Here is a 26,862-nt window from a genome sequence, read left to right as displayed (position 1 = left end):
TTTAACTTTCTTGTATTTTGCACTACTATCATGTTTTTATTTCACTGTTTGTTGTTGTGATGTTCTTACACACTGGACATCTGTGAAAAAGAGCTTCACAGATCATCGGATTCCTCCCGCAGTACAAATAAATATTCTGATTCTGCAATTGCCCTCCAGCCTATAACACCTGTTTATGCATCGTGGTGGCCAAACCAAGGACGTCCTTATCCTCCAAACTCAAACCCCGCTGAACTCCCTGGAACCTGACAAGATCGGACCACATTCGGGAGTGGGGGGGGGGAGCCGGTTTCAGCTCTGGCAACGAACGCTTATCTCGTGATCAATAAGAGCTCCAGGCTCACCGGGTAGGCAGTTGTTGTGAGAATGTATCACGTGGCGAATTGTTAACAAACGCAGAGCAGCAGGCATGCAGGTGGCACACACAAACAAGCAGCTGTGTGCACACACACACACACAGAAGACAGGTACAGACATATATAACAAAAGAGACAAAGATCTTCCCTCTCGCCTTTAACAGACTGTCGGGGCAAGTGCTGTTTGATAGCACTAATGAGGGCCAACACTGCAGACGAGGAAGTGGTGTGGCGAGAACCTGCCCACACGTGCTGATGCTTACACACCACACCGGCTACTCGTTTACGGCTGAATTGAATTCGGGGAGGCCCAGGATTTGTTCAGATACGGTAGTTGTCAGTGATGCTGGCCGCGAGCTGGAATCGAACTCGGGTCCCCCAGGTTTGTAATGTGGCCTTCGAACCACTAAGCTACAGCTCCCCACTAGGCTACCACATTGACACACGCATACGTCGGGTGGCTAACACAATAAAAAAAACCCTGCATCGCTGTGGAGAATGTCAGTCTAAAAAACGAATGAGCAGATAATACACCGTCACCAATCTGTCTCTCTGCACAAAATCAACAATTTTGTTTTACACATCTCATCAGCAAAACACGGCCTTCTGGCGATGAAAACATCTGGCGGTTGACCAGCATTGATTTGAGCAAGTCCGACTTTGCTGATGAGACACTGCCTATCGGAGCTGGTCCGGTCTGGTATGGGTCGCCGGGCTCGTAACAATGGCTGTGATATATTTCGATTTAAAGCTTTCGTGACTGCAGGGATTCATCTTCTTGGTTCTTTCAGTAAAGTCACGTAGAAGGGAAGAAATAAAATAATTAAAATAAAACATAGTAAAATAATTCTCACGACGTTTCGGCCACAACGCAAGCAGCCATCCTCAGGTGAAGACCAGGTCTGTCGGGGCACACTTCCCCCCTTCCAACCCAGATTAAATATACGCTCCAAGCCTGGGGTGTTTCATTCAGACGCTGTCTCCCCGACAGACCTGGTCTTCACCTGAGGACGGCTGCTTGCGTTGTGGCCGAAACGTCGTGAGAATTATTTTATTATGTTTTATTTTTATTATTTTATTACTTCCCTTCTACGTGACTTTACCGAAAGAACCAAGAAGAAAATGGCTGTGGTTGCAAGCGGCGCACCTTCTCGGCCGCAGAATGAAGTCCCTGAAGGTGTAGGGTCGCTCCCTGGACGGGTCTTCTGTCTGCAGGGAGAGGGCATTTAGAGGTTCGCGTTCAAGATGATAGCGCCAGGCCGACCGAGGGCACGTGCTAGCCCAGGGTCAGCAACCAGAAACATCAAGAAGAGACATTTTTTTTAATTCGATAAAAACTCAACATTTCAAGAGCCGCAATGCAAGTGGATACGAGAGGGTGGTCAATCCACTGATGCACGAAGGCCTCCCAAAAGCATCGCCGCCTTTCGCGGCCCTGAGATGCAACAATACATCTGGTGTAGGGCTCGGTAACCAAAATAACAAGAAGAGACCTTTTTTTTCGAATTCGGTAAAAACAAAACAAAAAACCTCAACATTTTCAAGGGCCACATTGCACTGTGTGGTGAATACGAGACGGTGGTGGTCCTTGATGAATAAGCGTCACGAAGCAGTCGCGCCTTAACGAGCGGCTCCAACCCCGTGCCAGCCTGAACCCAATCTCTTGAGGCCTACCAAGAGCACGTGCCAGGCTGACCAAACCTGTTGTGACCGTTCAAGTAAAAAAATTATTTAGAAAACTGTTGGCCAAGGAGGAGGAGGGGGTTTTCGCTGGTGTTTACGCTCCACTGCGTCAAGGCAGCGTGGACGCCGAGTGACATGTGGTCGTTTGGAGCTTGATTAAACGTGATTCGAAGTTCTTGCGTAAAGCCACACCCGTGTAGGCGAGTCTCATGCGGCCAGAGCAGACTTTGGTACCGCGAGAAAGTGCCACACATTTAGCCAGGCTATCTGTGTGTGTGTGTTCGCGACGAATAAACGTGGATTTTGCGCGAGCGTACATATCACATTGCGATTTAACAACCAAGTTTTTGTAGCCGCTTGTAATCCAAGCGTGCTTTTTCCAAGTTGGGCCCCACCTTGAGCACCACATCTCTTAAGACGGAGTGGACAAGGTCATTGCAGAGTCACTTTTATCAGAAATTTGAAAATGTTTGCTACAACTACATTTGTGCCCATCTCAGCTGGTACCAGCAAGAAAAAAAAATGTGGGTGTTGGCCCATAGACTAAGAGTGATGCCTTTCCTAGTTAATAATCTTCAGACTCAATGAGGGTTGCTCGGATAGATAAATCAATGGCATTACGAATCAATAAACATGCAGTGTTCATAAAAAAAACGAACGGTTTGTTACGAACACATGTATTCACGAACAAATGTATTGAAGGCCAAATGTGTTTAAGAATGTCGGTTACGTAAACCAGCAAGGTCCGGCTGACTGTCTCTGTCGAATGCTGGGTGTTGTGCAGTATCGACATCAAACCCTGGGGGCCCACACCTCATCCTCTCCACGTTAACCAGCCTACTCCATTCCAGCACTAATGAAGTGTTTACAGACAACACGCGTCTCGGGTTTTTTTTTCCGCTCAACAATAGCCCCCACTTGTGGGAGAGCATTGATGAAAAGATAAGACATCTTGTGCGCGAGTGTGTACACCCGTGTCCCGTGTGACGTTGCTAGAGATGCAATTTAAGATAGAAGTCGTATCTGTGGGCACGGCATGGCTGGGGAAGAGATGGGCTGATGTGGTACAGAACAAGAAGGATGTGGAGGGAATTGGACTTGTTGATGACCGGCAAAGCGGTGTCAAGATCGGCCCCTGTGGAGCAGGCGGCTCGTGAATGAAACTACTGGGCAGTCGGAGGCAGTCGCTCTCCGGCAAAAGCGGAGGGCTCACAAGGAGTAGGTGGCATAGTAGGGACCACAGGTGGAGTATCTGCCAGTAATCGCAGTCAATTAACCCGTGACACCCAGTATCCGCGACCTCCTGCCAGCGAACTTTCGATTCTAAAATTGGTGGCCATCAGAGGGCACCAAATCTTGCACAAGCGCCATGGTGATGTCACCGCCACTTTAGTGGCGAACTGGCGGCTGCTGTTGTTGTTGTTGTTTGCGGTGGTGTCATCAGATGTAAACATGCAGAGAGCTCATTCACACGAAGACTGAGATCTTGTGTGCACGTGTGTCAGGTGTGATCACTCGACACATCATCGGGCTCGTGCGGCTTGCAACCGCTTAAGTTGGAGATGCACGGAGGTAAAGTGGGAAACGTGGAAAGACGAAGTAGGGTGGTGGTGGTGGTGGTGGTTGTGGCGGTGGTGGTTGTGGCGGTGGTGGTGGTTGTGGTTGTGGTGGTTAATGTGGTGGATCAAGAGAACTGTAGTTTGAGAGACGGTCATCTACATTCAGTGACGAGGTGGAGTTTTAACCGAGCGACGAGGTTGAGATGTAACCGAGCGGTGAGGTTAAGGTTTAACCGAGCCACGAGGTGGAGGTTCAACCGCTGGAGCCAGCGATGAGGAGCGTCGTTGTCGATCGCCACTCGACGGGGCAAGACGAGGGAGGAAGGGGCAGCGGACTCACCGGCAATTGGCTGAGGGAGGTGTCCACTTGTCCCAGGAAATCATCTCGCGTCTAACGCACAACACAACGGCCACCACCGGCAGAGTCAATCTCACGATAAACACCAGCACCCGCCGTTCACCGCCGAGTGACGGTGACGTCGCCACGGCGCCTGTGCCAGGCCAGGTGGTCGCATGACACGGGAGAGGCGGTGGAACATTTCCAACATTTCAAATGTCCCCCACTGCAGCTGTCACTGTGGCAGCCCTGCTCACACGATGATAGAGGTACACACACACAGCACGGGGCTGCATTGCAGCGGAGTCTGCCTGACTGGGTCTGTGACCCTGAAAATATTTTCACACCCGGCACCCCACATCCAGTACAAATTGTGTATAACTCGCTATGGCTGTGGATATTAGTTACCCAACTTGCAATCCAGAAGTTCACCAGTTCAGTTCTATTCAACTATTTTTTTTTTTACCAAGTAAGGCCCACTGAGCTATACAGCTCTTTTCAGAAGCGACCTGGCCACAAATGACAGCTCAAGGAAGTGGTTTATCACGTGAAAATGTACAACAGCCAAATACTCCAAACGCACGTTTCTAAATGTGGAGGGGAAAACCGGAGGACCCGGAGAAAAATTCACGCGACCACGGGGAGAGAGAGACACGCAAACTCCAAATATACAACAGGCGTCAGGGTCGGGATCTAATCCACGACCTCCTGCATAGCAGGCGAGGTAGTCAACATCTCTCCACCGCGGCGACCATTCAAATCGATCTGCCCCCACCATCCGCCTCTATCCACGCAGCAGTATAAAAGAAAAGTACACCACAATCAGTCAATCGATCTGCAGGTCGCGTGTGTTGGGGTAAAGTGTGGGTACACCGACCCATTGTCTGGCGAGCGCGAAAGAGCAATCAAAGTCCCAGTCAACGTGCAACGTTGGGTCAACGTTGCACGTTGACTGGAATTCCCTCCAGCGGGGTTCTCTCTATAGGTGCCTCCAGTGGAGTTTTTCCTGTGAGCAGCGGCATGAGAAATCGCTCATAAGGCTGCAGTACCTCGACCCTCTTTAACACAACGCGATACATGGACCGACCCGGCACTCCGCCGGCGGTCAACGCTAGCGCAGACGTCAAAATCCCATCGGCCGAGGCGACCCCCCCCCGATGGGTCCCGACGCAACTAGAGCCCGAAGCAACGCTGTCGATCGGCCGCGTTCCGCCCGCCGTGTATCTCACCGTGACGCCAAACGCTCGGTACTTGACGCGCGGAAAGCTCATCGTGGTCCATCGGCTGCGCCGACAACGAGCGAGGAATCCCGACAAACGATTGAGAGCCGACGGTCGATTACGTTGTACGTGGGCGGGCGGGCGGGCTTGAGCTAGCGCCGACAGGGCCGTGTCCGGTCACGGCAGAGACGAACCGACTCGCGCCGGAGTCGGCCGCGACCGTCAACATCGGAGGCTGACGGCTCTCGCCAGAATATTTAACGCGAGGCTGCGTGACGCCCACGTGCATCCCGCAGAGGGCGTGGCGGGGATTAACGAGGCTTGCTGCTTGAAGCAACGATGCCAGTGAAGCTACGGGCTTGTCCCATGAGTCTGGAATCGTAGGGTCATGGGATAGGACGTCGAGGGCCTGTGGAATGGCCAGCGAGAAGCCACGATCTCACACCGCTGCGTTTTTTTTTTTATCTCTGGGGGTCAAACTTGAAGGCGCTGGTCAACAACGCAGAGTGTTGAACGTTTGCGGCAGCGCAATATTGGCGCACGTAACGCCGTTACCCCTGACACCATGTACCGTGTGCCTGCTGGCTGGGTATCTCGCCTGGAGTTGTGTATCAGGAACAATTGTGGACACATTGAGCACGTTCCGTGAATAAAAGCGTTATTATTGCCTTTTTGTCTTGTTATTTTTCCTATGATTCCAGACTTATGAGACACCTTGTGTATAGATAGGAAAGATAATATACCCCCCCATTCCTTCTCTCGCCTCCCTCTATGTGTCTTTGACTGCCTGCAACGTCAACTGCTGTGTTGTTTTTAAGGTCACATGCTGTTGTTGACGATTGTGTTGAGTTTACTTTTTTTGCGATACATGATTATGACCGATCAGCGTGCCATGAATTCGCATCACGAAGTTTTGCGTACAGTTTTGCTTCGAGCTGAAGGGGTATCGGTGAAATCTATAAATGTCAAGTAAAATGGCAAAACAGACAATATGTGGGCCATATTCTTGGTTCTTTCGGTAAAGTTACGTAGAAGGGAGATAATAAAATAATAAAAATATAAAACAATAAAAATTCTCACGACGTTTCGACTGCAACACCAGCAATCATCATCAGTCATCATCGTGGATTTCACACCTGATGATGATTGCTTGTGTTGCAGTCGAAATGTGATAATTTGTATTGTTTTATATTTATATTATTTTATTATCTCCCTTCTACGTGACTTTACCGAAAGAACCAAGAATATGAATCCCTGCAGTCACGAAAGCTTTAAATAAAAAATATGTGGGCCCTTTGAACGTCTGGGCAGTTGACCAGCATTGGACACTGCCAGGCTGACTGTGCTGATGAGACGTTAAAGGTTGAAATTAGTCCGAGAGTTTGCTTCTGCCGAACCAATGCTGATGAAATCGTGCAGTGCCAGGAGGGCGATGCGACCGATTGGACGTGCACGTGGGGAGACAAATATGTGAAGGGCGACAGAATTGTCCGCTGAGCTATATTAATAAGATAAAGGTCACAGAACCGGATTGTATCTGCTTCCACAAGTGGTTCTGGATAGTTCTGAAATTTGAGTCTCCCTTCCACCCACATGCAACACGAAGATCAGCCGTATAACCTATGCCAGGGGGTCGTGGCAACCCAAACAACAACGAGCCATTGTATTATTCTAATTCGTTGCAAATACGAAAACTCGATAACGTATTTCGCGAGACGCAATGCAACATGAATACGAGAGGAGGTAGTGGTCCTTGTTAATTACCGTCACGAAGCGGTAATTAAAGAGCCGCATGAAGCTTATCAACCCCTGCCCATGGTAAACTGGACTCCCATGGTAAACTGGACTTCATGGTAAACTGGACTTCCATGGTAAACTGGACCTCCATGGTAAACTGGACTTCCATGGTAAACTGGACTTCCATGATGAACTGGACTCCCATCGTGAACTGGACTTCCATGGTGAATCCTGCAGTCACGAAAGCTTCTCGCAGTACAGGGGGCGATGTTGCCACGTGCAATCCCCAGCTGAGTAATTTGCAGGGATAATTTTCCAGCAGTCGGGATGGTTTGGCAAACACAAGTTACATCGAACATGTTGCTGTTGTTGCTGCTATAATTAGGAAGCCGACGAATCAGGAAGAAGCCCCGTGCGAAACATTCGAAAAAAACATACAAACTCCGCACAGAAATGTTCCCCGAGTCGGGAATCGAACCCAGGACATTCTCGCTCAGTGGGGGGGGGTGGGGGGTGTGCCCGAGTGTTGCCACTGCGCTGCCCTGCCGCTCGTCACAGGTGCGCGCTGCACGTGGCCGAGGGTTGTCCCGCAGTAGCCGCCGTCACGCCCCGTCTGCTCGCAACGCCCGTGCCCGCGTCTGTCCTCCCTCCCCGCTCTCCCGCCCTGCCCAGGGCTGAGTGCACAGGAAACGAGTCGGCTATAAATTACGCGCCGTGCCTCGCGGGCGCCGAGGTGGCAAGACCGGCATCGCTGACCGTGAGCCAGGCACATTCCTGGCATGGACGGAACGGTTGCTGCTGCTGCCTGTTGCCGCTGCTACCACCTTCCCACCACCCATCCCCCATCACCATCTCCACCACTTTCCACCTCTCAGCAACAGCCCCCCCCTCCGCCACCTTCACATTCCACGGCAGCCCTGCCGCACTACCGGCCGGGTTGCCACCTCGGAGGTACAAAAACAAAACAAAACAAACCCGCGACGCATCGTGAGAAGGAGTACGTATCTCCACGACCACGCGTCGTCTTGAGTGAGTGGGTGCATTCTCACGCAGATGACAGCAACCGGGACTTTTCATGTCCCGGGAAGACGGATTTTCGAGCAGCTGCCTCAACATGCAGGCGATCCTGGGAAACCCAGGACAGGTGGCAACCCTGCATCTTAGCCTGGCGCTCCGATACCTGCCTAGAATCCTCACGGAGTTGAGCACCGCAGCGAACCGCTCGCGACCCAAACTTCCTGCGCCACCGCAGGATCGTAGCTGTTTGTCGTCGGAAATCGTTTAAGTCTTTCCAGGATATTCAAATACTCGGGTCTTTCTCAGTTGCGGAAGAATCCGCCACTGATCACGGTGACTTTGGTTGTCGGCCCTTTCCCCGTTTGTAATGAGATATTCTATCTTGCCGTCGAAATGTGTCCTGGTGGGTTTTTTTTGGTACCGCAGAGGTGGCAAACCCAGCCACATCTTCTGACCGTGGGTGCCAGTAGCTGTTGGCGGCCGAGGTGTTTGTAACGGGGCGCCTGTCCATAGCGTGGCACAGCGGGGGGCACATGCCCCTATCCCTCCTCGTTAGGACGGAAGCCACGGAATTTTGGGGGTTTACCGCAACTTAATATCATCGCCCGGGCTTGTGACACGCACACACGTGCCCCCCCCCCCCCCCCCCAAATAAATAAAACACGCTAGCAACTACAGCAACAGCAGCAACAGCAGCAGAACCCAAGAAACTTTACTGACGCCTCAGAGTGAACTTCTCACGCGCTCGGGCTAAAGTGTGGAAATCAGGCAACCCGCCCAGGCCGATTTTCAAAACATTAACCAGGGTTTTCACTCGGAGCTGCGTGTGTGTGCGCGCGTGCATGTGTGTGTGTGTGTGTTGGCCACCCAACGACTCGTGTGCCGTGCCGGCCTTCATAGGTGTATCTTTGTTTTTGTGAGTGTGGGGAGCGGTAGTGTAGCGGTTAGCGCGCTGCGCTACGAACTCAGCGACCCGAGTTCGACTCCAGCTCATGGCCACCAACAACAAGTGACGATTATTTGAACTGGTCTTGGGCCTCCCCTAGGTCAACTCTGCCTCAAATGAGTACCTGGTGCTGTGCGAAAACATCGCCACTAGGGAGACAAAGGCGGCCGGACGTGATGCTGGCCACTCACCCCCTCGTGCGTTCATAGGTGCTGCTCGCTAACAGCACTTGCCCCAACAGTCTGTTAAGGCTACACGGGCGATCTTTGTCTCTATCTTTTGTGTGTGTGTGTGTGCGCGCGAGGCTCTCGGACGAAGCAAGAGGCGCGCGCGGCCTTTTATGAATTTTTTCCAAGTCAATCTCCTACCGCCCTCCTCCTCCTCCTCCATCTGTAAATAGCCCCCCCTATTGTGCGCCCGGCGTGCTCCTCTGCGCGCTCGCCCTGTCACCGTCGGCTCGGCTCTCACCGCCAGCCACGGCGGTCACAACTCACGCCAGACTCCGTCACCACCATCCCCTCTCTCTTCACCGCCACACGCACGGGCTGCGCAGCTGCCCATGGGCACGGCGTGCCGGCGTGAGCACCACGAACCCGTTGCGATCCCCAGAGGGCGCCGGTGTTCGATTCCATCACCTTTGCGCGGCAGGTGAAAAACCGGGGCAAGTTTCTTCAATATTCCCCCAACCTCTGTCCGCCCGGCAGTGTGAATGGGTTAACCGCATTTGATCGATCTGCAGGCCACGTGTGGTTGGGTGGAGTGTAGGTAGTCCCCACCTATCCCATGATGTCTGGCCAGCGTTTAAGAGGAGGCCCAAGTGCCCTCTGGAGAGGATCTCTGCAGCTACGTCGAGTGGAGGCCTTCCCGCCAAGATGAGAATCAGACTCTTTATTTTATACCGGAGGAATCCGATGAGATGCAAAGCACTTTTTCACGGATGTCCAGTGAATAAAAGATTCTGATTACCTTGATCACCTCCCTATCATCAAGGTGCCCACCAACCCTCGGGCCTTGCCGGCACAACTTGGTATCCGAAAGCTTTCCTCCGTGGCAAGAGTTTTGGCGTAGCTATCCAGCGAGCGCCGCGTGTGGTGCAAACTGCACCACGGCCCACGGGCCCGGAGGGACTCAGGTCCTGGGCTACGGGGAGAAGAAATGTGGACAGTGGGTCCCATTCATTCCTTGCACCACCGTGCCAAGATGTGAATGAATAAGAGGGGGGGGGGGGACTTATGCCAACCACGCTATGCCACTGCGCCACGCACGGCCCGCCAATACTGCCTGCCCACGGTGACAAAACTCCCCTGTTCATGATGGCGTTGCAAACTCTCCCTCTCTTCTGGTTCTGCACTCAATCACCCATCCGCTCGCTCGCTCGCTCGCCCACCAACTCACCCATTAATCACTCATCCCGTCGCTCACCAAACTGCAGGTCACAACAACACACTCGCTCTACTGCTCGCTCGCTCTACCGCCCGTTAGCCACACCGCAGGTCAAAATACATCTCTTCCCGCTTCTTCTTCCCTCGCTCTGCTCCACTTAGGAATTGCCGCCTCTCCATCTCTCTTTCCCAAGCTCCTATGATAACCTCGCTCATTTCAAGAAACGTCTCACACCCCTCATCTATCACAACTTTCACGGTGCTGTTTATTGCTGGCCACCTTGGCATTCTGGGTCTTCCGACCTGTTCTCAATAACGTCGCCGGATCCTCGCCGACCCCTTCACCGGGTCACCGGTCCGCCCGGCCGGAACTTCGCGCCGTTTCACGAGCAGCCGTCGACATCGCGCCGTCGCAGAACCGACGACGTGACGAGCGCAAGGCATCGCCTCCACGGCCATTCCTCATCGCACCTCGCCCCGCGCTCCTCCGCCACGCTCGGGCGCCCCTCAGCACACATTCCCCGTGTCTCCTGTTTCAGCAGAGCTTCCCCAAACGGCAACTGCCCCTCTCCCTCCCCACCCCTCCCCGCCTCGACTGACCTCCTGACCCCGCCGCCCCGCCCCCCCGTCCCCTGCCCTGCCCCCCCGGTCCCCCCCCCCAAGCCCGGCTCTAAACGGAGCACTGGTCATTTAAGGTGGGGGGGGGGGACATGCGCTGGTAATCGAGAGCAGCGCCGCTAATTAAATAATGACCCGTGAACTAAAAGGGACACCAGTGATTAAAACAGCGCCGGCGGTAGGTGCCAGTAAATACATGGGCGCGCGTCGCTCTTTTAAAGGGGCACTGTGGTGGCCGAGGGATGCCGCGGATTGGGCGGGGAGCCCCACGCAACTTCGCGAGCTCGCAGTTGAAGGGGGGAGCGGCGTAATTAATAGAAAGCCAGCAAATAAAATTCGCCTTTTTCTCAGTTTAACAGCGCCACTCATCGAGGGTGCACCGACGATTCAAAAACGGGGGGGGGAGGGGGTGGGGGCCATCGGGTGTTAGTGGAGCAGCGGCGAGCAATGGAACCAGCCGTGAATTGCGTGCCGCCATTTGAAGGTGCTCCAGTAGCGGACCGCGTTACGGCGATTGTTGCTGTGCGCTTCTATGGCGAGCGGGGACATCGGCCAAAGGCCCGAAGAGGGGGAGCCGGCGGTCACTCGCCGCGGCCACGCCGATCGCTCGTCCACCGACCACGTTGTTTACGCGATGCGGCATCCACCTCGCTAACGCAGCGCGTTGATGTTCGCGCTCGAGGGAAAATATTTTTCAGATCGTCGTCGTCATCATCGTGGTGGTTGTGAACCACGTTTTTGCCTAAGATCAAATCGCCCTGAATGCGACGCTACGGCTGTCGGATCTGGCCCGCACTCAGAATCTAAGCAGGGTTTCAAGCTGGTTATCATTTGGATGGGTGATCACTGCAGCTCGCTCGGATTGCTGTAGGCGGGGGGCTCGCGAGCTAACCAGAAGATGCCAGCGCAAAAAGTGTTCCCACCTCGGTAACGAAACAAACGAATGGATGAATGCGTGAATCAACCTGTGCCGAGCCCTGAGCGGTTTTCTCCGGCGTCCCCGCTCTTGGGCAAACATCCCGAGAGTGGCAGGGCTCTCTTAAATAGGGAGCCTTCGGACTCGGCGAAGCTTTCCCGGAATAAACAGTCGGCAATATTAATAGTGGTTTGGAGATCTCCAACCGGAGCTTAAAAATAAACACCCCCTCGGTCAAAAGCCAGCCGCGTTGAGAGCGCATGCCGGCGTGGACGAGAGGGACAAAATCCGGTGCCAGGTTTTCCAGTCGCGCGTGATTCATTGATGCTTATAATATGAAAGCAACTTGACATGGGCTCTCGCCAGGCCAGCTCCCCTGGGAGGCTGCGTACTGGAGAAGACACTGATGCTGAAGCCACTGCCAGCCCATTCCAGGCTATGAGTCTTCCATGCGAGCCAATGGGTCCCTATGCGAGTCTGTGGATCTCTTCGTGGGTCTATCTATGGCTCTCTATGCGAGTCGATGTGAGTAAGCGCCGATGATGAATCCGCCTGCAACGCACCATCACCGGCGCAATTTCTGCATTTGGGTCCATACGCGAGTCTATAGGCCTCTAGGTAAGTCTGCGGTTTATGCGCGGGTCGACGGGTCTGGAGTGAGTCTACGAGCCGCCACCGAAGACTGGGCACACCACGAGACCGCAATGGGTGGCAACCGACCGAGGCCACAACACGACAAGATCCTGCGGGCAAGAGCCCCCCCCAAACCCCCCCCCCCGACACAGCCCGGCGTCAACCCCGGCGCTGTCAAGACAACCGCGCTCCACTCTCCGCAGCGAGCGACCGCCCCGTCGCCACGAAGTGTCCCCGCCGCAACTTCCCTACCTTACAGTGGTTCCGCGACGATATAACGATGGTCCCTTCCGGAGTAACGCCGCCGCAGTCCCGCACGACGGAGGAGCCCGGCGCGCGGCCCCTCGCGTCCCCGCCACGCGTCACGGTAATCCGCAGGTGTGGCGAGCCCCCGATCATCTCCTGCTCCACGTGGAAGACCGGCGACGGCGGAGGGCTCGGCGAGATCCCGTCGAACGAGCGGCTCCGCAGCAGCTGGGGGTAATCGGCGCGGCCGCGCCCGACGTCGGCGGCGCGCTCGCCCTCCGCCTCCGCGCCGAGGAGCCGGTGCCCACGCTCCCCCGCGTCCTCCTGCGCCGGCAGGAGGCAGGCGGAGGTGCTGCGGCGCAGGCGGGCACGCGGGTACGCGGCCGGCTTGCCCGCCAGGAAGTCGCCGCCGTCGCCGGACGCGCAAGGCTCGGCGGCCGGCGGCTTATGCAGCTGCACCACGAAGCGCGACTGCTTGCCGGCGCCGCCGCCGCCGCCGTCCTTGGGACGACAGGATGCCGGGCGCGTGCTGCCGGGGGCCGGGGCCGAGGGCCGTGCGGGGAGGTGGCGCGCCGGAGGGGTGGCGGCGCCGGCGGCGGCGGCGTGGCCGTCGGCCGTCGCCTGCCGCGGGCGACAGCGCAGCGGCAGCACGCGGATGCGGTGCACCTCGCCGGCGGCCGAGTGACGCTTGAGCCGGAAGCCGTTGCCGCTGGCGCCGGGCAGCAGGTCCACGGAGATGGCGTCGGCGCCCGGGGGCGAGTCCGTCGGCGCCGGGCCGTGCTCGGCGATGTGGCCGAGCTTTGCGGGCATCTGGAACGGGGGCAAGTGAAGCACCCTGCGGGTGGAGCAGACTGCTGCGTCACACGACGGCTGCTGCTGCTGCTGCGTCGACTGCTGGATTGGCTGCTGCTGGATGGGCTGCTGTTGCTGTTGCTGAGCTTGCTGCGGTTGTCCCGGTGTCGGCGCTAGCGCCGGAGACTCGGCGGCAGTGGGGCTGGGCGGCGGCGTGATACTGGGGCTCCTGGGGAAGATGAGCAGCGAGGAGCAGCGTCGCAAGCGTCCGCTCTCAGCCGCTGGCGCCGACGCGGGCCGCGCGGGCCAGGGCTCGCACGGCACTGTCACCACGCGCACCTCGCCCAGGCGCGCGCCAGGCAGCGCGAGCCTCCCTCCAGGAACATCGGCAATGTCGGGAAACTTAGACTCGGCCGGAGTTACGTCCCGCGCCTCGGTGCGCGAAAGAGCCAAGTCCCTCGGCGGGTCCGGCGGCGTTGCCGCCGCCGCGCAGGCGGCCGCAACCGCTCGCCCGCTCGCTCCGTCCCCATCCCCGGCGGCGACCGCCGTTCCCGCCGCCCCGGCTTCCCCGTCCGCCGGTCCGCCGGCGGCAGCGCCGTTGGCCGGGCGGCGCTGCAGCGAGATCTGCACGGAGGTGCTCTTCTTGCGGCGCGGGCGGCTGTCGCCGCAGCTGGTCGCGAGCTGCGGGATGAACATGGAGGAGCTGCGCTTGAGCCGGGGCGGCTCGAGGGCGCGCGCCGACGGCGGGGGGCTGGAGTCGGGCCGCGAGGGCGTGAGCTGCACGCTGGCGCAGCGGCGGGGAGCCGAGCAGAGCCCCATGAGCGCGTCGCTCGCCCTCTCGTCGCGGTCGGCGTCTGACGAGGGGTCCGTGTGGCTTCGCCCGGCCGCGAAACGCAGCCGGAGCCGCTGAGCCATCCTTCGGTTGTTTTTTTTTCGTTCACGTCCACGGGGAGGCAACGACGTTCATAAAAAAAAAAATCTGTTTTAACTCCAGCGAGAGGAGAGGCTTCCGAGGCCAGACGGGCTTATGCGCCCACGCTAGAGGCAGTTCCTCCTCCTCTCTCTCGCCGACGCGCGGGCTAGGGTTACATGTCGCGCACGCGAGCGCAACGCGGACGCGCTGCCGCTGGCGTGACGGCCCCCGCGCCTCTCGGATTCCCAGTGCGAGCGCGCTCGGCTCAGCGGCAACAGACACGGCAGAAATAGTCGGGGGGGGGGGTGGGAGGGCGGCCACCCGGGCACGGACGGCGGCCGTGTGTCCCGTCTACGCCATCGGGCACCCCGACGCAATCGCCGTCACCGCCGCCGCACAGGTTTCTGAGTCACCGCATGACCCGTCTCTCGCTCAAACGCAGCCCTCCTCCGTCGACTAACCGGCCCCCCCGTCGCTCTTCTGCGTGCTGCGTACGCCGCTTTCCCGCCGTCGTAGACCGCCTCCACCGTCACCCCCCCCCCCCCCAACTCCTCCTGCTCTATAAAATGAAAACAACTGCTGCGGAACGGATTGCAGTTTTCCGCGCTTGCTTTTTTTCGCTGTTGTCGTTTTGTTTTTTAACCGCCGGAATAAAACGCCGAGCGAAATGGTCGGATGTCGCGCGTGAGCCAGCGGCGGTTGAGCGGGAAACGGGGTCGGCTCGTGCAGCCGGGTCGTGCGGCCGGGTCGTGCGGCCGGGTCGTGCGCTCTCGGCTTCTCTCCGCCACCACTAACCGCCGCCGTCGGCCCGCGGCACGGCCTCTGCGCCACTTGCGCTTAAATTTAGCAGCACGCAACCTTCTTTTTTTTAATTGAGAGGGAGAGAGGGCAGTGTATTCATAGAGGGTGCGAGGTGTCGCGTTTCACCAGCTCCCACTTTACTGTACCCGCGGCTGATGGACTACATTAACAAAACAGATTTAAACTCCTGCCCGCGTTCTCCCCAAGCACTCGCGTCCGCCTCTTATATTTTTACAAAACACGTGTGTGTGTGTGCGCGCGCGCGGGCGTGCACGCACACACACACACAAAGACAAAGATCCCCCGTGTAGCCTTCAACAGACTGTTGGGGCAAGTGCTTTAAGCGAGAACCTATTAAGGCCGGAACGGCACACGAGGGGGTGGGTGGCCAGCACCACGCCCTGCCGCCTTTGTCTCCCCAGTGGCGATGTTTTGTTTACACACCACACCAGGTACTCATTTGAGGCAGAGTCGACCGAGGGGAGGCCCAAGATGAGGTTCAGATAATCGTGACCGGTGTTGGCCGTGAGCGAGAATCAAACTGGGGTCACCGGGTTCGTAGCGCAGCACGCTAACCGCTACATTACCGCTCCCCCCCCCCACACACACGCACACTTGCAAACTTTTTTTTCTACAACATTCGTCTACCGGTGTACAGACGATGTGATCGTGACTCGTAAATAAAGACACGTCCTTCCGCCCGTCAAGATAAACGTAGCTGTGATAATCACGCACGACGGCCCCTTTGTCAATCCACGGCCGGAGGCCTTCCCACGCCATGTCAGTCGTGGAGATCGACGGGACCGGCCAAGTTGAGCGTGGCGTGTACATTTAACTTCTTTCGCGCCGTACGTACTCGGGACCGGTTCAGATATCGCTCGCCACCAATGTCGGCTGCGACCGGGAATCGAATTCGGGTCGCCTTGCTGGTGCCGCCAGTGCTCTGCTCACCGCTGCTCCACCGCTCCGAGTCGTCGTCATAATGGCCGGTCGTTTCGAAGAGCGTGCCATTAACATGTGAAACGCGCCTCTGAGTCTGCGAGTGAGATGAGAGAGGAGAGGTAGGAGGGTGGCTGCTGCGAAGAGCTAGGCCGAGGAATGAAAAACGAAGGAAAAGAACAAGGGTCACACCGACGACGATGACGATGGTGATGAGGCGAAAGAAATCCACGTGGGAATGGGGCAGCGTTGCAGGCCGACGACAACAAATTGGACAATAAATCCGTAAACAAAGAAAGAGCTTCATAGCTCACCGGATTCCTCCAGTATAAATAAAATATTCCGATTCTGAACCGAGGTTCCCCCGTTGGGAAATCGGTTCCAGAGCGCGCGTTGTTTACGCGATCAAAGAGTTTTGGAGGGCACTGCTGGACAGGAAAGTACGACCGAGGAAAGGAAGGAATGGAAATAAACAGGGGGGGTGGTGGTGGTGGAGGAGGAGGGGGGGGGGTCATTGCCCAAGCAGTGGTAGACAACAACAGCGCGAGATTGTGATTGTGAAATCATTTCAAGAGCGTCCCGTGCTTACGCAACGAACGTCAGTCGGGGCATGACCGTTGCTCACCCAGTGGGGCAGCGAGGCCTCAGTTGAAACCCTCACAGCAGGCAAACGGAGAGGGGGGTGGGGGGGGCAAATCTCCAGCTCCTGTGGCATCGTCGCGACCGTGGTCCCTCTGCCGCACGAGTCACACAGACAATGGGCCGTATCCAACCGCGCCGGAGCATCGCGCGGCAGATGCGGCCATCCTCTGCGCAGAATGCAAAATTAAGAGCAGCCCACGCAGTACAACTGCGGTCGGCCATCTCAAACCGTGGGGCCGCTGGAGTAACGCCACCGCCGCTTGGACCATTCGCCGGGCAGAATTTGAGATGTTCGCCACGAGGCCAACTCCCGCAGCCACCCGCCAGACTCGCCAGCCGTGGACGGGAAGATATCCACTCTTACATTCTCTGCCTGGCAGCAAACTCGATTTCAAACCAAGACATCAGCTGTTCAACCCACGCACAGAAAAGCACACACAGGCGCACACAAGGATCCCCCCGTTGTAGTCCTAACAGACCGGTGAGGCTAACGTAGTTAGCGAGCACCTATTAAGGCCGGCACGGCACACAAGTGGGTGGTGTGACCACCACCACGTCCGGCCGCCTTTGTCTCCCCAGTGCTAAAGTTGTAATCCACACCGCAGCAGGTGCCCGGAGGCTCAGATAGGCAACGCGGCCTGGAATCGAACTCAGGTTGCCCAGGTTCGTAGCGTTGCGCGGTATAGCCACTACGCCGCCACTCATTACACATGCACGCACACACAGCATTCCCTATAAGTATGTCTGCTGGGTCAAAGGGCAGCTTAGGACACTTGACATTGCTATTGAACAAGGTTGGGAATCGAACCCAGGATATCAAACCACTGGACCACCGCTCCCCACATACGCAAATACTGCCCAGGACTCGTCCACACGTTCATAACCGCACACACACAGGTACCATTTATGAAGATTTTTTTTTTGCTACGGATTTATATTTTATTATATATATTTAAAAAACCGCAGTCGGAAAATCTGAGCAAAGGGCCCCCGCGATCGGTATTGAGTGAGAGGCATTCAGTGGACGCAGCCGGGAAAGGGGCTTCCAAAGGGGGGGAAGGTACGTGGGTGTGTGAACGTGTGTGTCTGTGTGTGTGTCTGTGTGTGTGTGTCTGTGTGTGTGTGTCTGTGTGTGTGTCTGTGGAATGGGCAGCGGTAGCGTAGTGGTTAGCGCGCTGCGCTACGAACCCGGCGACCCAGGTTCGATTCCCGCTCACGGCCAACACCACCAGTGACGATAATCTGAACCGGTCCTAGGCCTCCCCTAGGTCGACTCAGCCTCAAATGAGTACCCAGTGTGATGTGTAAACATCGCCACTGGGGAGACAAAGGCGGCCGGGCGTGGTGCTGCCCAACCACACCCTCGTGTGCCGTGCCGGCCTTCATATGTGCTCGCTGACAGCACTTGCCCCAACAGTCTGTTGAGGCTACACGGGGGGAATCTTTAACCTTTGTCTTGTGTGTCTGTGTGTGCGTGTGTTGGGGCTGTGTCTGTGCGAGACGCAGTGTCTCGCGCAGCACGAGACGGGCATTTGCCAACGTGGGATTAGGGTCGATTAACGGCGCATTGACTCATTCGCATTGCCGCCACGGCGCGGTCAGAACCCCGTGCCCCCAGCCCCGGGGATGCCGTTGCCCAGCGCGTGGGGGGCAGGGGGGGGGGGTCTCTGATTTACAAGCGGTGGGTGGTGACCGGCGTTGTAACGGGGGGACTGGACAGGTGGGGGTTGGGGGGCATGGGGGGGGGGCATGGGGGGAGCATGGGTGGGGGTTGGACGGGTTGGGTAGTGGTTGGGGGGCCATGGGTGGGGGTTAGGGGGCATGGGTGGGGGCTGGAGGGGCATGGGTGGGGGCATGGGTGGGGGTTGGGGGGTATGGGTGGGGGCTGGAGGGGCATGGGTGGGGGTTGGGGGGTATGGGTGGGGGTGGGGGGACATGGTTTAAGGGGCATGGGTGGGGGTTGGGGGGCATGGGTGGGGGTTGGGGGCATGGGTGGGGGTTGGGGGGCATGGGTGGGGGTTGGGGGGCATGGGTGGGGGTTGGGTGGGGGTTGGGGCAGCATGGGTGGGGGTTGGGTGGGGGTTGGGCAGGTATGGGTGGGGGTGGGGGGACATGGTTTGGGGGGCATGGGTGGGGGTTGGGGGGCATGGGTGGGGGTTGGGGGCATGGGTGGGGGTTGGGGGGCATGGGTGGGGGTTGGGTGGGGGTTGGGGGGGCATGGGTGGGAGTTGGGGGGCATGGGTAGTGGTTGGGGGGCATGGTGGGGGGCGGAGGTGACAGCTACAGACGTGAAACAGCAGTCAGGCAGCAGCAGCGTCTTCTGTGTATGAAGGAGCTGTTAGCTCAAGTGTAGTATCGACAAGGCTCGATTACTACTTAATGCAACTCACTACTTAATGCAACTCACTACTTATTGCAACTCACTACTTAATGCAACTCACTACTTAATGCAACTCACTACTTAATGCAACTCACTACTCATTGCAACTCACTACTTAATGCAACTCACTACTTAATGATAACTGACTACCTAAAGCAACTCACTACTTAATGCAACTCACTACTCTACGGGACGTCTGGCAAACCCTTTACCATGCTCCAGCGTGGACAGAAATTCTCTGGCACGTGTCGCGACGGCTCCTGCAAGATCCAACCGCGTCCGTCCGGTGTTCGCCGAGGTGCATTGGCTCAGTGTGCGGTCGCACTCATTACAGACAAAGTGCTCGCCACAATTGCACCACAGTACCATCGCTGATCTCGTCACGGAGCATAAACCATCACGCTGCCCATCGAACAAAGACGGTCGCCGCATCGCACGGCGCTTTCGGAAGCGCTTCTGCGGCCGTCTGGAACGCTCTTCCTTCCGATTTTGGGAAGCCGCTTTTAAATCTGGATTGAAAACTCATTCGTGTAGAACTGCTTTTTTGACTTTAGTTTGTTGGCCTCCTCCCGTAACTCCGATGAGCGAGGTTGGCTACGTACAGTACGAAACAACCTCAACACACTTACAGGGCACACAAGAGGCCTCAGTTTTAGCTCTGTGGATAAGAGGATGAATTTTTTACCGGTGACTATTTTTACCCACGACAGCCAATGCAAAGCAGGAGTTCTCACAGTCGCAGCACATTCATTCAAAAGTTCATTCAACTGGTTCACCACATTCCCTACCCTGTTCATGGTGAGTTTTAGTGATGGTGGGAGTAGCAGGGAGGGGGGGCAAAGTGTATTGTTCATCCTACACGCCTATCAAGGTGGTAAGTCGCTTCTGAAAGATAAGTTAATACCTCAATGGGCTTTGCCTGGTAGGATTGTGATGGTTTAATGTTGTGTTTGTTTGGGTGATTTGTTGACCTTTCTTGTACTCTGCACTACTACTATCATGTTTTTGTACTGGTTGTCATAACGTTCGTTACCCGCCCCTGCTGGAGATCTGTGTTAAAGAGCTTTACAGCTGAACGGATTCCTCCTCCAGTATGAATACAGATTCTGTTTCCGAATCGAACCGCCCTCCCCCCTCCGCGGTGCCACCAACGGCACGGCGGGGCCGCAGTCCACGCAGCGGTGGAAAATATTTTTAAAATATGAAAAAAAAACTGTAAACTAAATTTCTTTTAAAAATTGGAAGGGAGAGGGGAGGGGAGTGGAGGTGGGCTGCCAAACCGACATAAAAAGAAAACAGGCAGCGGAAGAAGAAAAAAAACAACACAGCCGCTGTTTGAGATTCGCGCACGGGGCATTTTTCGACTTTTTTTTTGTTACGCGGCTTCGCCAAAATCCGCCGCCGTTTCCTCTTCTCCCCGTACCGCCCTCGCCTCACCTTCTGTGGCCCCCCCCCCCCCCCGCCCTTAACCAACCCCTCCGACGTTTCACGAATACAGCGGTGAAGTGTGCCGGTGGCTGGGAAGACGAGGAATGGAGAGACGGACGGAGGGATGGACGGGCGGGCGGGCAGTCAGGTGGGCGGATGGACGTGTAGAGACGAGGGATAACCACAGGGCAATGCCCGCTTCAATCCCTCATTACTGCTTCAATTCCCGATAACCGCTTAAATTCTCCACAACCGCTTGAATTCCCCATAACTGCTTCAACTCCCCACAACCGCGATGTGACGATCGCTTGTGTTGTGATCGAAACGTCGTAGTGTTTTGTTATTTTCTTTCAACCTATCTCTGTGACTTTACCGAAAGACTCAAAGAATATTAATTCCTGCAGTCACGAAAGCTTTAAGTCAAGATTTTTTTTATATAGATAGGTTCAAAGAAAATAACAAAAAACTACGACGTTTCGATCGCAACACAAGCGGCGATCGAAACGCCGTAGTTTTTGTTTGTTATTTTCTTTGAACCTTTCTATGTGACTTTACCGAAAGACCCAAAGAATATGAAGTCGTCCGTCTGTGACTTACCAGTCGATTTTCATCAAACACTTCGAACAGGAGACCGTGGTTGTGCGGGTCCACCTGGAGACAACGAGAACAGGACGATGAGTGACCCGGTGACCCTAACTCAACTCTGCCCAATCACTTTAAGAATCTTAAGCAATGTTACTGGTAGGCACCTCCTGGTTACAGCAGCCCACAGGGGATTATTGTGTCCGTCCGTCCTGCATCAAAAAATGGGAGGGGTGGGGCTGGGTGGAGAGGGGAGAGTGGGGAGGGGCTGGGTGGGGAGGGTGGGGAGGGGCTGGTTGGGGAGGGTGGGGAGGGGCTGGGTGGGGAGGGTGGGGTGGGGCTGGGTGGGGAGGGGCTGGTCACCCCGTGGTGCCCTTATAAAACTCAACGTTTAACCTACTCACGCCGGCTTGTGCCAGCCCTCACAGTCGGCCATATTTGCGAAATACACCACGCTGCCGTTGACCCTGGCCATTGACCAAGCAACCCAATGTTCCTACCAGCTCCCTCCGCAGGAATGTGTTTTAATTTCGCCCTCCCGTACGTGCTGGAAGAGGAGGCTGTCGCATGGCTCTATGGCGTGGGCTCACATCCACTCACATATTACATCGAAATACATCCACATGTAATTAATACATTTCCCTTGTGTATCTCGTGCTCTGTGTTAACATCACGTGCAAAAGCATTCGCTAATATAAATAGTTTCCACGCCGAGAGAGATCTTGAAGAACCCGATGACCTCTGGATGGAAAGTCCATTGTGTTCACTGCTGCTGTTGTTGTTATTATGATGATAATATTTGTTCACCCAGGAAAGTTCCACTGAATCTCAAGACTTTTTCATGAAAGTATTGATAATGTTTTCAGTAAAGGGGGGATGACAAACGCTTTGTTTCCCCAATCACGTACATCGCTTGCAAGCAAATTTTTCAAATTTAGACCACGATGTCACGGGATTTGCCCGAGCCGTGCATCTTTAAGCAATTGCTGCAGGACTCACAGCGGAACCATTCCTTCTGGAAATGTCACCTGCATGACCCAAATTATGCCGTGAGATAAATGCATTACAGCGAAACATCCAGAAAATCTGACGAATGCCAACTAAAAAAAAATCCTAATAAAACACGTTTGTCATTTCAGAGGACAGAAGTGAAAATTGAAATGTAAAAAATATGTTTGCAGTATTGTGGAGTGGCAACTACAAGCTTAAAGTTTGACTCTTACCGTCTTTTTTATGTGATACTGCCAAACTCGCACATTTTTAATTCAATTATCGTTCCAATTTTAGAAAAAAAAATATTAGGGGAAAGTGATTATTATTGTCAATTTCCCAAATTTAAACCCGAATGCACTATGGGCATCGCGTCATCATACTAAGTGTCCACTCCGATCTCTCACAGAGCAGCCCTAACCCTTCGCACGAGAGGCCGTGACCCCTGGAAGCGGACACCAAAGAGCTACCTCTGAGATCCCTCCAAACGACCTCTGGTCCACATACAATAGAGGGCAGCACTCCCCACTCTCAGTCTGCCATACGAGAGCAATGCCCGTCGCATGACAGACAATCCAATACTTTCAGTCTCAGTGCTGGAATTCAGGCGATTTAAGTGCAGCACCAAATTGAACGCGACGACGATGATGATGATGATTTTTCTTCTTCGGTCTTTGGCGACTGGGCCTAGACAACGCGCCGCATTCGAGAACCACAGGCGGCCGAAATCCGGATTAAAAATCCGGTAACGAGAACGCGGAACTTTTATTTCAACAAAAATATATTTGCGTCCGTGGCATTAAAACCAGAGTTGCACGCGTTTGTGGCTGTGCTTAAGTTGGGTGCGTGTCAGCCTGCGAGGGGGCGGAGGGGGCGGAGGGGGCGGGGGGCAAGGATCCACCTGTTGCAACTCGTCAGCAATAACCGGCCCTGCCGCACGGCAGGGAACCCGTCCAGGGCAACGACGTGAGACGACCCTCCCCTGGAAGAGCCCCGAATCGCGCCAAGTGGCCGATGGAAACGTGGCGAGCGGCGGTGGGAGTCGGGCGGGCGGTCAGGGATGGTGGGGAGAGGGGGGGGGCTTGGATGTGTGTGTATATATTTACGCGATCTAACCCCCCCCGCAAAAAAACCTCTACTATGGATCATATTGGTCGCGAAATGCCTGCGTGCTAAACTGTATGTACGTACGTTGAACTTCTTTTCGCACTGCACGTAGGCAACCGTGCTATTCGGAGGTGCGCGGACGAACAAAAAACTAGACACAAAATAAACAAACTTGCCGGCTCACCACTTCCCCCCCCCCCCCCCCTAAACCTTGCCCACAACACCCAACCAAGGCAGCTAACCCCTTTGACCTGTCAGGGAACGACGGCTGTCTTAGTCATCTGACTCAGGAGGCGTCGAAGAAGCGTGGCTTGCTCTTGCGTGCCAAAGCCTTCGTTGACGCTCCTGGAATTATTTTGCACAACGAACGCAAATTGAAAAGTTGGGACGCTGCTTCCATATCTGGGGAAGATCGCCCCCCCCCCCCCCCCCGCCGTTCCTACCTCCCTGCTCCCGATAGAGTTCAACTTAGGGTAGCAGCCAGGGTGATCGGTGATCCAGAACTCGAGTCGCCCGCTCGCTCGCTTGCCAGGCGGTCAGTCGCCTCCTAGTCACTCCTCTACTGCTCCGACCGGTGGCCACTGGCACCGTGGACTTCGCTCGTTGATTCTCAGTCCACCACAGACACCGTCCGCGTCATCTCATCCCCCACTGCTGTGCTCAAGCACCAACATGACAACCACACCGCAGGTCACCCACGCGTCTCTCATCCGTCTCTTGCCTCGCACCGCTCCACTTCGGGATGTCCGTTCCCCCTCGTCTCTTTCCTTTTTTTGACTTTACACAAAGTTCCGAACAACTTTTGCTCATCTTCTTGATTCTTTCGGTAAAGTCACGTAGAAGAGAAGTAATAAAATAATAAAAATAAAACATAATAAAATAATTCTTACGACGTTTCGGCCACAACGCAAGCAGCCGTCCTCTTCACCTGAAGACGGCTGCTTGCGTTGTGGCCGAAACGTCGTAATAAAATAATAAAAATAAAACATAATAAAATAATTCTCACGACGTTTCGGCCACAACGCAAGCAGCCGTCCCTCTTCACCTGAAGACTGGCTGCTTGCGTTGTGGCCGAAACGTCGTGAGAATTATTTTATTATGTTTTACTTTTATTATTTTAGTACTTCCCTTCTACGTGACATTACCGAAATAATCAAGAAGATGAATCCCTGCAGTCACGAAAGCTTTAAATCGAAATGTAACTTTTGCTCAGCTGAAGAATCGCGGCAACTTCCTGTCCGCTTGCCGTTTTCGGGCCGTGGGGGCTTATCAGCAGCAGGGCGACTCCCGGCGGTGACGAAACGCGGGGATTCAAACGCGGCCCTGAAGGTGCCACCGGACTCCGCCACCATGACGACTTCATCGCTCCATCTCCACAACAGACGCGCGCGCCTTGGCTGCCGGGCACTCCGTCGTTACCATCATCTCTTCCCTTGACATGTCAGGCCCAAGCCCACTTAGGTTTCTTCACAGTCAATGTGACATCTCTATCATCTGCACGTTCTCTACTCTGTGTGTTCCTCTTTATAACACCGCTAAAAATAGAAAATGTATTTTGCTATTGGCTCATAGGTGGGACAATGGGGGGGGGGGGGGTTTGTCCCATTCAGCTCAGGTGTTTGTTCCTCGTTTGTATTTTGGTTTTCACTCAGCCCATCTATTGTGGTTTGAACTAAGAACTGCCAAGCCAGTGTGGTTATCGTCAAGGTAACTACATTATCCAGACAAACGCGAGCCCTCCGTATAATCAGCTGGCAAAAAATAGCCACCAACACTCGCCCTTCCACTTCTTATTTTTCGCACGGCTGCTGCTGTAGACGCAGAACAATAACTCCAATTCCACATTCAGGCGGTGGAGCCAAATAACCGCGTCAGGAGCAGTAGCGGAGTGCATCGCTGCGATGTCTCCTTCGTATTTGTGGATCGTCAGTTACACGTTGCACGCTCTGTTCTGGATGACCACAGTCGCACACGCCTGCAGAGTTTTTAACTTTCAATTTGTGCATCAGGCATCAGCATCTACTGCCATGGTTTGTGCAGGATAACCCTAACCAACTTGCCAGTACGACTCTCTCTCCCACTGACACTAACCCTAACCAACTAGCCACCAACACTAGCTCTCCCACTGCCACTAACCCTAACTAACTAGTCACCAACACTAGCCCTGTCACTGCCACTAACCCTAACCAACTAGTTACCAACACTAGCCCTCCCACTGCCACTAACCCTAACTAGTCATCCACATCCTAGCAGAAGCCCTAAACGCGAACCAACTGGACAAGACGCCACTGACAACTGTCCCCTCCACACTGACAACTCACTCCTAACCCTGCCCCCCTTATTCCAACTCCCGGCATTTAACCAGCCCCCCCCCCCCCTTTTCACTTACTGTTGACATAACAATACCACTCATGGGATATGCTGCCCCCCCCCCCCTCCGCGCCAAACCTTTCCCGCTCCCCGACCAAAAGCGAGTCTCAGTGACCGCGCGGCGTGTCAACACGGCAGCGGCACCGCGTTCTCCAGCAGCTGCCAGCAGCACCAGGGCGTGCTTGCTACTCCTTGTACGTGCGGACTTCGTTTCGCAATCTCTCCGGGTTTTATTTTTCCACACCCGCCTCGCTCGCTCCTTTGCCCCTTTCCCCCGCTTCCCTGTCCCTTTCCCTCGTCCCCTTGCCCGCACCCTTGCCTGCACCCTTGCCCGCACCCTTGCCTGCACCCTTGCCAGCACCCTTGCCCGCACCCTTGCCCGCTCCCTTGCCAGCACCCTTGCCCGCACCCTTGCCTGCACCCTTGCCCGCACCCTTGCCTGCACCCTTGCCTGCACCCTTGCCCGCACCCTTGCCTGCACCCTTGCCAGCACCCTTGCCCGCACCCTTGCCCGCTCCCTTGCCAGCACCCTTGCCCGCACCCTTGCCTGCACCCTTGCCCGCACCCTTGCCTGCACCCTTGCCTGCACCCTTGCCCGCACCCTTGCCCGCTCCCTTGCCCGCACCCTTGCCCGCACCCTTGCCCGCTCCCTTGCCCGCACCCTTGCCCGCACCCTTGCCTGCACCCTTGCCCGCACCCTTGCCCGCACCCTTGCCCGCTCCCTTGCCCGCACCCTTTCCCGCTCCCTTGCCCGCACTCTTTCCCGCACCCTTTCCCGCACCCTTGCCCGCACCCTTGCCCGCACCCTTGCCCGCACCCTTGCCTTCTCCCTTGCCTGCACCCTTGCCAGCACCCTTGCCAGCACCCTTGCCCGCACCCTTTCCCGCACCCTTGCCCGCACCCTTGCCCGCACCCTTGCCTTCTCCCTTGCCTGCACCCTTGCCTGCACCCTTGCCAGCACCCTTGCCCGCACCCTTGCCCGCTCCCTTGCCCGCACCCTTTCCCGCTCCCTTGCCCGCACTCTTTCCCGCACCCTTTCCCGCACCCTTGCCCGCACCCTTGCCCGCACCCTTGCCTTCTCCCTTGCCTGCACCCTTGCCTGCACCCTTGCCTGCACCCTTGCCAGCACCCTTGCCCGCACCCTTGCCCGCACCCTTGCCCGCTCCCTTGCCCGCACCCTTTCCCGCTCCCTTGCCCGCACTCTTTCCCGCACCCTTTCCCGCACCCTTGCCCGCACCCTTGCCTGCACCCTTGCCTGCACCCATGAC

The 26,862-nt window shown here is 55.8% G+C and overlaps 1 protein-coding gene across 5 annotated transcripts in view; it reads right to left on the bottom strand.

Moving 5' to 3' along the window:
• Positions 1-26,862, bottom strand: part of LOC133354264 (E3 ubiquitin-protein ligase NEDD4-like) — a 123,463-nt gene that overhangs the window by 44,020 nt on the left and 52,581 nt on the right. For 2 of the 5 annotated variants that reach the window (XM_061570970.1, XM_061570971.1), the window contains exons 5-7: positions 21,143-21,196; positions 3,939-3,989; positions 1,504-1,565 (exon numbers count right to left, since the gene is read on the bottom strand). In XM_061570970.1, the coding sequence (XP_061426954.1) occupies positions 1,504-1,565; positions 3,939-3,989; positions 21,143-21,196 (167 nt within the window). Of the gene's footprint in view, positions 1-1,503; positions 1,566-3,938; positions 3,990-12,656; positions 14,855-21,142; positions 21,197-26,862 lie in introns of those variants that run through there. The other 3 variants (XR_009756562.1, XM_061570968.1, XM_061570969.1) reach the window with 3 other exon arrangements.

The sequence above is a fragment of the Lethenteron reissneri genome, chromosome 46, assembly GCF_015708825.2.
Source record: "Lethenteron reissneri isolate LAM-NWPU_2019-01 chromosome 46, ASM1570882v1, whole genome shotgun sequence".
Classification (NCBI taxonomy): domain Eukaryota; kingdom Metazoa; phylum Chordata; class Hyperoartia; order Petromyzontiformes; family Petromyzontidae; genus Lethenteron; species Lethenteron reissneri.
Note: the sequence above shows the minus strand (reverse complement) of the source record. Positions and strands in the feature narration are given on the sequence as shown.